This window comes from Lepisosteus oculatus, chromosome 15 (assembly GCF_040954835.1).
Source record: "Lepisosteus oculatus isolate fLepOcu1 chromosome 15, fLepOcu1.hap2, whole genome shotgun sequence".
Lineage (NCBI taxonomy): Eukaryota > Metazoa > Chordata > Actinopteri > Semionotiformes > Lepisosteidae > Lepisosteus > Lepisosteus oculatus.
This window is the reverse complement of record NC_090710.1, coordinates 28,939,015-28,953,239: the sequence shown is the minus strand read 5'-3', so window position 1 is coordinate 28,953,239 and position 14,225 is coordinate 28,939,015. Positions and strand designations below refer to the sequence as shown.

The window sequence follows — 14,225 nt, the reverse complement described above, 5'->3', positions numbered from 1 at the left end:
ACAATAATTTTCTTTGTTACATCCAACAGTCAGCAAAATACTATTGAAATCCACATAAAAGCTTGAATTTTATTATAGCAGTCAGAATTCTGGACAACATTTGAAACCTGGAAGATCAACAGGAATTCACTGGGAACTACTGTAGCGGCAAAGATTCAGTATTGCGGGTCTTGCAAACCTTTAATTTAAATCTGCTCGAGGTCATGAAAGCCATCAGCTGAAAATTGGTCAATGCTTAAATAGAAACAACTGGAAGTGTGAAATACAGTAGATTTCCTTTGGGCGTAAAATGGCACCGCTGTTCACAGTGACCACTGACGTATTTCAATCATGCGGTATGATGATTAGAGACGGAGCCTTGACGTTTAGGATTTATTATTCTAATTTTTTTTTTCTGGAAACTGTTTGAGATCTCTTTGCTTTATTTTTCCATTAAGAGTACAGAACAGTTCAATCGAAATGTGCTTTATTTAAAAAACCAACAGCAGGAATGTAGAATTGGGATGCCTTCTAGAAATAACCTCCAGATTTATCTTTATTGTTTGATTTCTCAGTTTCTGCATCCATTAAAGTTTTAAAGGGCACCTTGGGGCCTGTTCTCAGAATGGGTCCCCTAGTCTGCAATGCAATGTTGTGGTATTTTAAGCAGCTGTTAAAGTTATGACATAACGAGTCTGCTTTCTTAGTTGCTTTATTTAATGTGGTGCCACCCAATTTACTCTTGGCCTAGCTGAACAACTCCGTTCGCTGTGTAATACACATTGCAAAAATTAAATTTTCATTCAATATTTTAAGATGTTTACTTACAGTTTGAGATTAATCCACAAGATTTACTTATTTTGTGTGTGTTCATTACACTGAAGGGCATTCAAGTCATAGCAAATCATCATGTGGCATATCTTAAAATGAGAAAATACACCCCCAGTCCCAATATACACTTTAATGTAGATTTAAATGTAACACTCTCACAGTCAAAACCAAATTTGAAGCCAAACACCACAGGTTAGATTCAAGTTTATGATTTTAAAATATTTACTATTTTGAAAAGGGTGCTTTTCTTTTGCTGCTGTTCTTTATGGGACAGTTGCATTCCCGGAAAAAGGCCGCAACTCTTGAACGTGATGGAGCCTAATTGTAAAGATTTAACTGAGCTGAAATATCCCAGTTTTCGTGACGTGATCTAGGACCGTTCTGTATGGGAGGTATATTGTAAACTGAGTGGGCCAGCGGGGCCTACCTTGTGTCGGTTACCGCGCCAACAGAGCCCTGTGCTTTAGGGGACATCTGGCGGGGTCTTCAGCATGCAGGCTCTGGGACAGGGAAGGAGTCTGAGAGCCCCACTAAGAGAGAGAAGGCTTGGAGTCGGCTAGGCTGCTCACATGAGAAGTGAAATGGTTACTACACAGGCCACCTGCGTGTTCAGGACACGGTTACCCTCCAGTCTTCAGAAACGTTGGCGGAGGTGCTCAGGAGGCATAAGGAGGCGGTTTCTCGAAAGGGTTATAGGAGGGCGCGTACAGAGACGGCGCGTTGGGCGTCAGCATGTAGCCGGACGAGGCCTGCGACGAGGCCTGCGACGGGGCCTGGCTCTCTTCGGGCAGGGAGGCCTCAGAGGAAGCCGGGGGCTGGTAGTTGCTGTGGTGCTACGGGGAGGAGAAAGGACAGACATCAGAGGGCCGTCGCCGATGGCCACCAAGACTTCCAACATTCCAGGGGCTGTGATACAATGAAAACCGGACATGGAAAAACAAAATGGCCCCAAGTGTCTGTCATCCCCTAAAATAGCAGGGTGTGGGTGTGTGAAATAAATCAAATGAGTCGGTCTAGCCAAGGCCCCCAAGGACTGTCCTGGAGACACCCAGAATTAGTTTACTTCTGAACGAGTAACGCACATCATGTTTTATTATAAGTCTGGAATAATAATCTAAGTATGAGACAAGCAGTGTAAGATTTATTGAACGCTTGTCAGCATGCTGAAGTTGAGATAAGGCTATATCTGAAGGTAATTATCCTCTTCCCCCCCCGGCCTTTTTACCGAGTTCCCATGGCCTCGCGGTAGCGCAGAGTGATTGCCAGAGAAGCGAACACGCTTCAGTGTTTCTGGCAGTGATCCCTTCAGGAGGTGGGACAAGATCTTCAGCCATCATAACGACGACAAGAAAGTGAATGTCTGGGGGCATGCCTGGAGGCCCACGGCGCAGTTTGGGCCCAGCGGCCGACGCAGGTGGCGTGGTACCTGCAGTGGCAGAGGGTAGTTGGGGTAGGCAGGCAGGGCCTGTCCGGATGGGCAGAATCCAGCGTAGGTGAGGACGTGCTGGGTGGGGTTGTACAGGATGTGAGGAGGAGGAGCCGAGCTCTGGGAGGCCTGGGTAGCTGGGGTCTGCAAAATGAACCAGAAGCATAAGCGATTAACCCTTTCTTCCAAGTACGCACTTAGTGGGGACCAAGAGTCCTTTTATCTCAAGGGCCTTTTTAAAAGTGATGTGGCTTGTAAAGCTGAGCCAGAATATCATATAGGACGTCATAGGATATAACATCACAGGAATGGGACTGTGTTAATATACAGTTGCTGATAGCACAAAATGTGAGAAAAGTCCACTACAGGGCTAAGGCAGATTCAACTGGCATTACGCATACTGTAAATGAAAGTTAATTTCATTAACCTTAGTTTCATTATGTTTAATTAAACTTAGTTTCGCCTATCAGAAAATAATGTTAAACACGCACGCGTCTGAAGTCAGTATGAGGAACTGTGTTTCTCTGGTCTTAATGATTATTAGTTACTTGTGTTTTGCCTGGCCTAGTAATTAAAAATTGAAATTGTAGTGTGCATTCAGAATGTTTTTGGTGCTGTAGTTTACAACACAATGTACAATTTCTGCTAGATGAGCACACACAAAATAATATTTTGTCAACAAAAGAAGTTCAGAAGCCCTCCCTAAGCTATTTCTTCATTCACTTTTACATCAGTGAAGGGAAGCTGATATAACAGCCAAATCAAGCACCTTTATTAAATATCTTTAATCTCACCAACAGCATGAAACAAAATAAGTGACACAGCTCAGTTGCCATGGTAAAATAGTTGATTTGGTGACTTGAGAACCCTCTGAACTGCACAGTAATTATTGTCCACTCTAATAAATCTTCAGTCTGTCATTAATATAATGAACTTAGAGGCACATCAATGGGTTCCTCTAAATTAATCAGTGCCAGTTTGGAAAATATTATTTCAGTCACGATGTTGCACTGCCGTTAGAGCAGCTCTGATTAACAGCTGATGCAATCTTGATACAGGAACCGAACTGCACTCAGAGCCAAAAAAAGGACTTGCTTACTTGGTTCGAACTTATCTGTAAGTCAAAAATGTGTGGGTGTTCTGAATTGTTGTCTCTTAATATCTCCGGGATTTTGTTTTCCTTTTTAACATCACTCCATTTGTGAGGAGCAAGCTTCTTGTGGAAGACACATGTATGCCTCCCCCCCAATTCTGTGATTCTTAAACTTCCCGATAAAGTGCCAAAGTGTGTGGTGTGCTTTAACACACAGACTAGTCTCATCTCATCAGCTAAGGGCCATTAAGGACTTTCTTGCATGACAATTAAAAAAGTAACGGCAATGTAACACAGTTTCATTTTAGTAAGTAAGTATGATGGCTTTCTTATATTTCAGCAAAGTTTTGCTTTTGCAATTATATTTTTTTGTAAAAATGGAAAATAACAGTATGCATATTTTGAATATACTGTAGCACTTTATTCTACGTCTTAGATAAGACGAATGTGTTGCTGAATTGTGATTTGAAATACAGCGTTTTGAAAGAGAAGTTGTCTAGTTTCTTACAATATGTAGATGGTTGTGATGTGTTTTGATTTTGCTGCCGGAGGTTTTTAAAAACGAGAGATAGGGCTGTAGTTGTGATTGCATAATTCGCTTAATTACGGTCGGTCGTTATTAATACGTCAGATTAAAAAAAAAAGATTAATTGCTGTGAAATACATTTTATTTTTCTATTTAGAGGATATGAGAGATCAATTGCATGTGCAATAGTTTGTGAAACAATTACAAATTCTGTTGTTTATCACAATGCAATCTAAGTCTGAGAGTGTTGTAACCGTGCTAAATCCCCTGACAGACGCCGGCGTCCGGAACTTCCAGTAGGGGAGTGTGACGGTCTTTTGAAAGACCAGGGGCGCATCTGGCATGGACTGACTTCAGAGCAGCAATACATTTTTTTTAATTTAGAATGTTGCTTACAGCTGTCATCACTACATGAACAATTTAAACACAACATGCCTTGATATTCCCATCAGGAAGACGGTATAGGGTACCAAATTCAGTTAAAAAACCTTTATAAGAAGTATTTTGTCTCCTCAGCAATAAAACTGGTAATGAATGTATGTAAATATAGTCCCCCCCCCCACCACCACTACCTATGTGTTTTTTCCATTTATTTATATATCACATACTGTTGTTGTGTTTTTATGTGACTCTTGTGTTTTGCTTGTGTGGTTTGTATGGGTGGGAGATGCCAAAGGCAAATTTCCATAGTAGTGGACAATAAAGTATCTATTTAGATCTACTCTTTTAACTATATATCCTAACATTCTGTGTACCTTTTGTCTAGAAGATGTAGATGTGTCTGCAAGATATCTGCAATTCTCAGTCATGTCTAAATGTTTGTAGAAGCAGCAAAGGAAATTTGTAAGTGTTTCCTGATCTTCCTGGTTTGGTATTAAATGCAAACCTGACCAGTTTACTTAGTATACCATAATCTCAGTCACTGGTACAAATAATCTAATTAACCTAATTATAACTGTAATCAATTTAATAATTAAGCTTTCATGAGAAAACTTTATAAAAAGTCTTTACATACAATATGACATGCTCTGTATGTACCCATTATCATTATCTCTTGTTCAGACAGCTCTTAATTTAATTAAGTGAGACCTGACTTTTGTAACCCATGTTTACTACCCCATAGAATGCTATTATCATACAGATATTGATTAAAGCTAAATTGGTAATAATTTCTATACACTTCCACATGATAGAACTAAAACAAATTAGTGTATAATTGTTTTTTTTTCATTTTGGAATAAGATGAGATCCTCAGATCAGTATTAATGTTGTTAAATGGGCAGAATGACTCCCTCCTTTGTACCGTTTCTCATTTTCTTACTAGCAGTCTTCTCAGTAATGGGTGCTACCCTTGTCTTGAGAGACTTGAAATATCCCGAATAAGTGGTTCATCTATTTTGTTTCATTTGACGTGCTTCAAGTTCCTGCTGACAGTCAGATGAAGACACGGCCCGCACTCAGACTGGTAAGGCCAGGACCATGGGGCACAATCTGCACTCGTGACAAAACCTCTTCCGGACGAACGGTTTAAAAGCGTCTCTGTTACTATTTTTAATCTGTGTGGTTTTTCATGCTAAATAATTATTCATGCCGCTTCTGAAATTAGGTCACCCCAGCAACACAAGGGGAGTTTGTTGGGGAATATAATAAAACCAGAGTTTACACTTATATAGATGAATACCAGGAGATCATTTTTTACACAGTATGCTAAATAATTTGTATAGCTTGCCGAGAAATATCCTAAAAGTCTATGAAGTGATATATAAGCAACTTGCATATTTTCAAACAAGAATTCAGAAAGCAACATGGACATTCACCCCATAATGTTAACTGTCATTCAGCTTATGATGGGTTTGAGTATGATGTTACAAAGCATGATACACTACAGTGGTGGCTACAGCAGATGTCTGTGGAAAACGTTAAAGCTCACGTTGCCTTTTTTATACATCCTCCTTAGAAAGACATGGCAAAAGTAACCAGTTTTCGGCAGCCACACATTTTAATCATACTGAAACTACAATACTATCAATACTGACAGCATGCTGTAGCTTGGTGTTGGTATGAAGACGGGAGAAATTTAATGTGCATTACTAAGGCGTTCAAACCTCTGCTGGTCCGTCATCACAACACTTCCAGCTTTATTACACACCCGGGAATCGGCTATGATTGGAAAGTGAAGACCTTCTCAGGAACATCGGTACTGCCGAAATCAGGGCTTCTGATATAGCTGGGCATCACTAGAGGCCCATAAACCTGATTACAGCAACCAGACAACTCCGGGATACTGTGCAGTGCCACAGCCCTTCTTGGCTCAATGAAAATGGACCTTTTAATGTCAACGGGACTGAACCCAGGCAGAAAGAAAGGCAGACCAGCAGATCTCCGAAATTGGAGAAACTCCAGAGCAGTTCAGTTTACCGACTTTCTTAGAGCCAAATTCATGCCACAATGTTGCGTTCCCACGTCAATATATAAGGATTTTAAAACATTAAAGAATAACAGAGGCAACTAGTTCAAGAGCTTCGGAGCTTTGTAGCTCTTTTGCAGGTGATTTTTCCAGTTACTCTTGGAGCACCCTATTTTTTCTGTGTTCTGCTGGGTACGTTGAAGAGGCCATTGTCAGGAAACAGTCACAGCTTCAGTAACAGAGGTAGAGTAAATCACTCTGCCTTCATCTCTACATACTGTGTAGCACAGCGGGTGTAAAGTCATAAGGGAACACTCCAGGATAAAGAGATACACATAGATACTGGATACACACAAGAGCAGTGCATGGCTAAAGGCAGAAATGCTCTGCTCCCCGTGGGTTGTAACAGGAGTAGGAGAACTCCAGGCTGAAATCGGATCAGAGCAGTGCGTGTTTCTTACTATGTCTTTGAAAGCACCCAGGATGGCGGCGGTGACGATGCCCAGGAACAGGCCCAGGATGTTGAGGACCACGGAGGCCCAGAGCAGGCGGTAGAGGTGAACCACGTCCATGCAGCTGCTGACCCCTGTGTACTCGTAGTACTGGGAGAAGTGCTCCGGGCTGGAAGGGAACAAGGAGGCCTTCAGCTGAGAGAGGATAGATATGAACCCCCAAAACAGACATCTCTGCCCAAAAGTCACACAGCCGCACATCTTGCTTGTAGTGTGTAGTGGGCATAGTTCACAGTTCTTCACGCCGAAAGTGTAACAGATCACGTTTTATTGTTCTGTGCTTTCTGGGGCAGATGGTGCATGCGCAGAGCAAACTGCAAAGGTTAAACGTCATCTCTGACACCGCTCATCAGATCTGTGGGAAAACTGAGCCGCATGCAGGTGCAGACACAGCGTTTTGCCTTACTTCTCATTTCATTATCCATATCACACCATGCTCCAGGAAACAAGTCCTGTGTTTTTACAGCAAGTACCACCGCAGCCTGTGTACTGAAAACTGAGAAGGATTAAATATGCTGCTGCAATCCAGTTGATATTAGTGCCCTTTTGATGGGTTTAATGTCTCTCAGTATATGGGCTTGCATACACAGTACTTCAGTTGTCATGATAAGAGCAAAGGTGAGCTGTCATAAATAAAGTAGAGGATAACCACTGTATGCGGTACAGTATTTTGATAGTGTGGAGAAATCATTAATTTAATTCTGTAAATTGGTTTCTTCTAGATCTATGTGAATCTAATATCTGAATTACTGTGGGGACACACTTGCTAAGAATGAACTTGTTTATGAGTGGAGAAACTGTAGTGTTCCAATATGCCAACCGAAGTTACAAAAACCCACATAAAACTGTTCGACTAACTTAGCTCACCTGTGGGCCTGCCATGTTGGACTAGATTTTATTTGGGCTTTCAGTTTTCTGCATCCTTGAGTTTGCTCCAGTTGTTTTAGAATTGTAATAAAATCTTCATTGCATTCAGAAACATGAGCTCCAATTGATTAAATTAAAAATAATTAACCTCTTTAGACCTGTCCATAATTGTAAGCTTAATGTCTTTGGAAGACTACAATAAAGTATATGTTGCATGGGCTGCAGTGTAATTAGTTTCTAGACAAACACTTGTCCCTGCCTGAGTTATATGCTGTTAAACGGTTTATACATGAGCTTTGTAAATGGATTTCTGAGGCCGTAACTGTCTCTTTATAGTGCAGAAAAAAAATAGATATAAAAAAATCTATATTTAATCCTTAACTGCTATTGCAGTTTAGGACTAATTGGTATGAAATCCAATGTATTACAGGCTGTGGAAAGACATGCAGAAATTATACTGAATACTTAAAATCTAAATGAACACTTACAAATTAGGTCAAAGCCCTACGTATTAAAACACAAAATATAGAAACAGACAGGACTGGCAATACACATAAATGACATGGAGGTTTAAAGGTTGCTAATGTATTCACAACCATGTCATGACTGTAGATGTTAAACAAGGCCTTGAAGCAGTCTTGCTTTGCCATTACAGTGTGGAGCCCTGCTGTTGTGGAGGTGCTGAAATCTGTGTGTGTAAGAAACGCATCCTACAGAACTGAAAGGAGCTCAACTGTGCGACAGGTGGCGTCATCTTACCTCTCGCAGTTGTAAAGATCACAGCAGTAGCAGGTGTTGCTTTTCACCCTCATCTTACACTTACTGCCAAAGGTGAAGCAGGACACCTGGCAGATGGAAGTGATACATGTTATAGAGGAATTTACTCAGGTAAAATATGCCTCTCGATCCAATATTAAATAACTTAAGCCTAGGAATTTAACTCTATGTGTTAACATGTTGGTACAAAGCCCTTCCACCCACCACAAAAAAAATACACTAGAGTTCAGAACAGCCTCACTTTGAAAAATATTACCTCAATTTGTATCCCCCAGCCAAGAACCCATCACATTTTAGAGTCTTTCATATTAAATGTTTGTCTCGTGGCAATGTGTTACACCACCCATGCTGGTGTATTTGACAGAAGATGGGCTCTCAGCAGTGAAAAGAGCAGAGTCAATTTCGAAGTGAAATGCTACAGCTGCAAACTGCCAAATTGTCAAACTGTTCATGTTTCAGACCTCCAGGATAAGCTATAATTGGATGTGATAAAGCACCAGCAGATTACTTTGTATTACATCAGTGTTTTTGTTTGGATAAAAGCACAAAAAAACCTCTTCTGCATGGTATGTAGATTTTTAAGTACGTGAAAGACAAGTTAACCGAATGCTTGGAATGACAAACCATTTACAATTAGACCGAAGCCACAATCTGCAGTTTCTAGTTGAATAAATGTGGGATGGACATGGAGATTCTCAAAACGTGTGTTTCCTGGAACTGGCCTTCATTTTTTCTTTTTATAACGTTACAATTTTGTTACTCAGTCAAATGAATTAAGGAATAACCTGAATCACAACCCCTGGGTTTCTCGGAGGTACAGTATTACACTTCTCAGGAGTGTTGTGTGGGATTTATTCCTGCCAGGTTATCCAGTGTTTTTCTGTCAACTCCTCTTCATTCCTTTCCTATAAGCATGAGCCATCTGTTGAGCTGAGATCTCACCAAGTTGCCAAGAGTGGTTAATATTCAGGGCAGGGGGCCAGGCATCTCCCCATGGAATATACTGGGAGAATCTCATGAACAACACGGACAGATTAAACGCCAACATTAAATCCTGGTTACCGGATTCATCAAATCCCATTTCCCCAGGGTTATGGAAAGGGCATAACTCACTTTATCACAGTTCTTTAATCTACTAATTTGGCAGAAAAATTAAATCAATGAATATATTAGATTTAACAATGTAATGAATACAGCTGACAAATGCCAACAGAGAAAAATGAAAAAGTCAGGGGCTTGAGCTCCTGTTTGGTACAAATAATATAACAGCCCTAACAGCAAATGTAACTAAAAATAAGATGCTCTGGCAGCTCTTGGGATTAAGCAAAGGAATGTTAATACTTTGGAATGTTATCAGAAAAGAAATATATTACAGTGAGATCTGCATCATGACATTTGCATTATAAATATAAAGAATGAAAGAACCTATTTTCTCTTTACCCAATGCTTAAGGAACTGAGGCATATCAAACTTTTTAAAAGATAGTCGGCTTCCTCTGTCAATGTTAGGAGTGGAACTGCACATTAATTAAACATTAGGTCTTTAAATCTGAAATTAAAATACTTCTAAAATTATTCCCTATGTAGAACATTTTACACAGAAAAACAGAACTAAGAACAATTCTGCTGCAGTTCATGTAAAAATGTTGGTAGTATAATTGTATAGCAAATGTTAAAGTAAATGTTTCTTAAATATGCAGGGATATGCATTGGTGGGACATCAGATAGTCAGGATTACATTTTTTCCTTCTAAAATATCCTAAATCCTTGGATTCTTTATTTGGAATCACAGCTTGTCTTTATTATAATTCGGTCACTGCTAATATGAGGAATGAAGCAATGAGGACTGAAAAGGAGATTTTGAAAAGGAGGCCCTGTTTATGTACAGTAACACAAAATCCTTTTGGAAACTGAACTGAACAGTACAGAAGGATGTCGAGACATGCTTCTCCCTTGAATTATTTTTCTATGAAACACCTCAGAGATGAATGATATGTTAATGTCTCATGAAATGATGAAGGCGGTGAAGGCAGAGCTGGTTTATTTGAGCTGAGGCATGCCGTTAACAACTAACAACATAAGTCCAGAATTCAAATCCACTCCAAGCCACAGAAGAGGCGACATGTCTATTTTGATGGCTTACTTGGGCTGCTGTAGTTCCTAATGCCCTTTACTGCTCATTTGAGTAGGATGCTTCTGCAACTGTTCCATTGTAATGAACCCATCAAACCTGTTTTTATACTGAACTCAAGGGAGTCAGCAAGTGCTCAAATGACAACAGAATGGGCTTAATGTAGAAATGACTTTTTTTTCAAGGAAGCCATTGCTTGGGTTTTCCCTAATATACTGTATAAAGACATTAAATGGGAGGCTCCAAGCTGGCTACACCTTGTTCAAAAAACGCAGTTGTGTACTGGAAAAAGAAAGGACTAGTCAAAACAAGTATGTTATGTCTGACAGGTGTGCCCATGGATAGTTTAAAAGGAGTGCTATTTTTAGCTATAGAAAATACGATTCTCAGCAAAACTGATCAGGATTTTCCAAATTTGACACTGAAACTAGGATCTGACAACACACTCTGGAAATAAGGAAAGATTAATTTGCAAGATTTGGAAAATCTAACCGGATCACAGTATCGGATACCTGTGGGCCTTCACCAATCAACAGGATGACCATAAAGATTTTTTCCCCCATTACTCTTTCACCTGCTTTTTGTTTTTCTCCAGTTTCAAGACCGAACGATGGAATCGCACTGATGTCATGCCGTTAAGTCAGGCCATAGTTTGATCAAATCCATTCCAGTCAGAGGATACTTATTCAAGGCCGTGTTCAGTTCTGAACATCATGTCACCAGTGAGACTAACAGTGCAGTGGTGCTCCTGAACAAGCTGGCCTGGATTCTTACCTCGGTGTGGTAGTTGTCATACGCATACCCAGAACCACTGGTGTAAAACTCACACCTTCCCTCAGACAAGGGTCTTCTATCCTGTGGCAGAAAGATAGTAACTGGAAGAGACTGTGACGTGACTTTCAATACATCCTGTTATATACAGTAATAAATTCAATATACTCTGTGTCAATGCTGCTTGTTAAAGGTATTTCCCTGGCATTATTTTAAGTACAACCACATTTAAAATAGAGAAGAGGACACTGTTGTGTACACAAGGTGTTATGGAGGTATGGAACACCAATCACATTGTCAAATGGATAAGATCCTCCAATCAATTAGATTCGAAAATACAAGTGACCAAATGAGTGGATCATTCTTATGTCTCAAACTGCTATGTGCTGGTTATATGAAATTGAATCTGACATGTCATGATAGGGAACTTGCATACCGTGTTTACAAGGAAGCCAAAAAAGATCGACAACAAGAAGAGAAGAAAAAGTTCAACAGAACCTCATCAAAATGCAGATTATTATTATTGTGACTGTGAGGTCAATGGAATGTTCTATTAAGTTATACTGTTAACCAAAGTTATCCCTCTCTTTAAAAGTCCCTGTCTAAGACTAGAGACAATGTCATGTGAAGAATGTCTAGTATTAGTAGTGGCACTTTACAGGTTTAAAAATAATAGGGGCAGGAGTGGTGAACACAAAGAGGGAGAGGTTTCTAGCCCAGACACTTAAGATTAATCTTACAACTCCCCCTGCTGGTGCACTACAAGCTTTTATCTGAGGGGGTTACAAACTCCACTTCAGGATTGTCTCCTAATCTGCATTCAGGTCTTAGTTATGCAGTTGGTTTAGTTATTCAATTAACTGCGTAATTGCTATACTTCTGGTCTGAATAAAACCAGGCCCAGGGCATTTTAGACAGAACTGTATTTTTTACTGAAGTAGTTCTGACTGTTGTAATTGACCATTACAAAAAAACCTTATATACAGGTATCGCAAAGAAAATAAATTGGGTATTTTTTTAAGTGACCATAGACATGTTATGACTTTCTTGGAGTCTGAGATCCTTGATCTACAGTAGATAGTTTTTCTAAATAAACAGTTAAAACAGAGTCTCCGTTTTGTAAACCCGGTGCTGGGAGCTGAGATCTTTGTCACAGAACAGATGATTTAAGCATATTTAAGCATTGCATATGTGGCGCTAAATGTGAGGGACTCTGACGTGTTATGTAACTCTACGATCACCAGGATACACAGAAAGGTCCGGGTTACTTATAGTACAGTGTCTCGCAATTCATTCACTTTCACAAACAACCCTCCAGAGAATCTTTAGCTTTGAGGTAGGCACTCTTTTTGACATGGTTTTAAAGCTCTTTAAAACTGTAACCGAATTGGAAAAGGTTAATTAACGGCAGGGCTGCTGAGGTTGTATGGAGCCAATGCGAAACAAGGTCATCCAGTAGGTAAATCCTTTCAGGCACAGTGAATTTATTTAAAGCTTTACAGGCTTTAACTCTGTAGTTTTTCCTCCTCGTGTATTCTAAGTACTGTACAGTAGCTGCCATGGGGCTACCGGAGTTTGTATGTTCTCCCTGTGTTCTTGTGGGTTTCCTCTGGGTGCTGCGATTTCCTTCCACAGTCCAAAGACATACTGGTAGGTTAAACAGCATGTGTGGGAAAACTGGCCCGGGTGTGTGCGTCTGTGATGCACCCGTTACTTGCTGGGATAGCCTCTGGATTCCCCGTGACCCTGAATTGGATAAAGCCGTTAAAAAGTGGATGGATCAAAGAAAAGTAATTTCTGCTTTGTGTCTACACGCTGTAGCACATCATGAAAAAAGTTTACAGTGGGGGCTCCCCGGACTCTCAAGCAGGCCTTCTACAGCTCAGAACACCTCAAAGCACTCTTGAAGCATGAAACTCCTGAAGGATCAACCACACGATACTGTGCATGTCCCTTGCCAAGAGGGAATAATACAGTCTGAAGATCTGCATCTTCACAGTGTTTTTCCCAAAGTTGAGAAACAGCAGGTGGTTCAACAGTTATAGAAAGAGGCAGTTTTCTAATTGAGAAAGAAACTACCTCCGTCAGGGGTTAGCAAACCAGACAGACTGATAAAAGCTCGGGGCACATGTCAGGAAGATTCCCTAAAGAGAGGGAGCAGGGATTGAAAGAGCTGTGTTTCATTATCAAGACAGAAAGTTTATAAGCAAACAGACAAGCGAGGTAGAAACAAAGTTTAACTTTGACAAAGACAGTAGGAGGAACTCACACATGTGATTGAAATGCCTCCTAAAATACCAATACTACTCTCATAATTAATCTTCAGTGTGTGGAAGCCCAGTTGAAAATGAAAGATGGACTGACATTTTTTTTTTTAAAACAAGTCTATGGGAAGCAAGATTAATGGCAAAATTGAAGGAAATACACAGGATTATTGAGAATAAATTGTTGACATTGGGAGCACAGAGGGCATCATGCTACAACAACGAGCAGACTCAACAAACAACACAGCTAAACGATGTAACATGAGTGATATGTCAGGTTGATTCGATTAGGTACTGATCAGATGGATCATATGCCCTTTCTTTCTCTCCATACAGTAAATCTAATTCTAATCTAATGCAATGCATGAAGTGTAACAAATGTACTGTTTTTACTGCTCAAAAAGGCAAACTTTTGTCTTGGATTATCTCACTAAACTGCCAGGAATTGTCTCCTGTCAGTAGAAGCTCATTTAAGAGCAACAATAATGTTTTTCTTTCTGAAAGTAAGAGCCGGTTGGCTCTCAAGGTCATTGTGAGAACACATCGAAGTGTCTTTGCAAACATAACCTGATATTAAGTTCCCATTTGCTTGAAGAGTAGTATCTATGATTAGTACCTGATCAGTATAGTATATAAATACCT

The 14,225-nt window shown here is 40.1% G+C and overlaps 1 protein-coding gene across 1 annotated transcript in view; it reads right to left on the bottom strand.

The window, feature by feature from the left end:
• Positions 1-49: 49 nt before the first annotated feature.
• The window catches only part of LOC102692304 (transmembrane protein 255B), a 28,204-nt gene continuing 14,028 nt past the window's right edge, over positions 50-14,225 (bottom strand). Inside the window, exons 5-9 of the mRNA XM_015364063.2 lie at positions 11,323-11,403; positions 8,401-8,486; positions 6,724-6,883; positions 2,237-2,380; positions 50-1,643 (exon numbers count right to left, since the gene is read on the bottom strand). Coding sequence (XP_015219549.2) covers positions 1,467-1,643; positions 2,237-2,380; positions 6,724-6,883; positions 8,401-8,486; positions 11,323-11,403 — 648 coding nt within the window. The 3' untranslated portion in view covers positions 50-1,466. The remainder of the gene's footprint in view (positions 1,644-2,236; positions 2,381-6,723; positions 6,884-8,400; positions 8,487-11,322; positions 11,404-14,225) is intronic.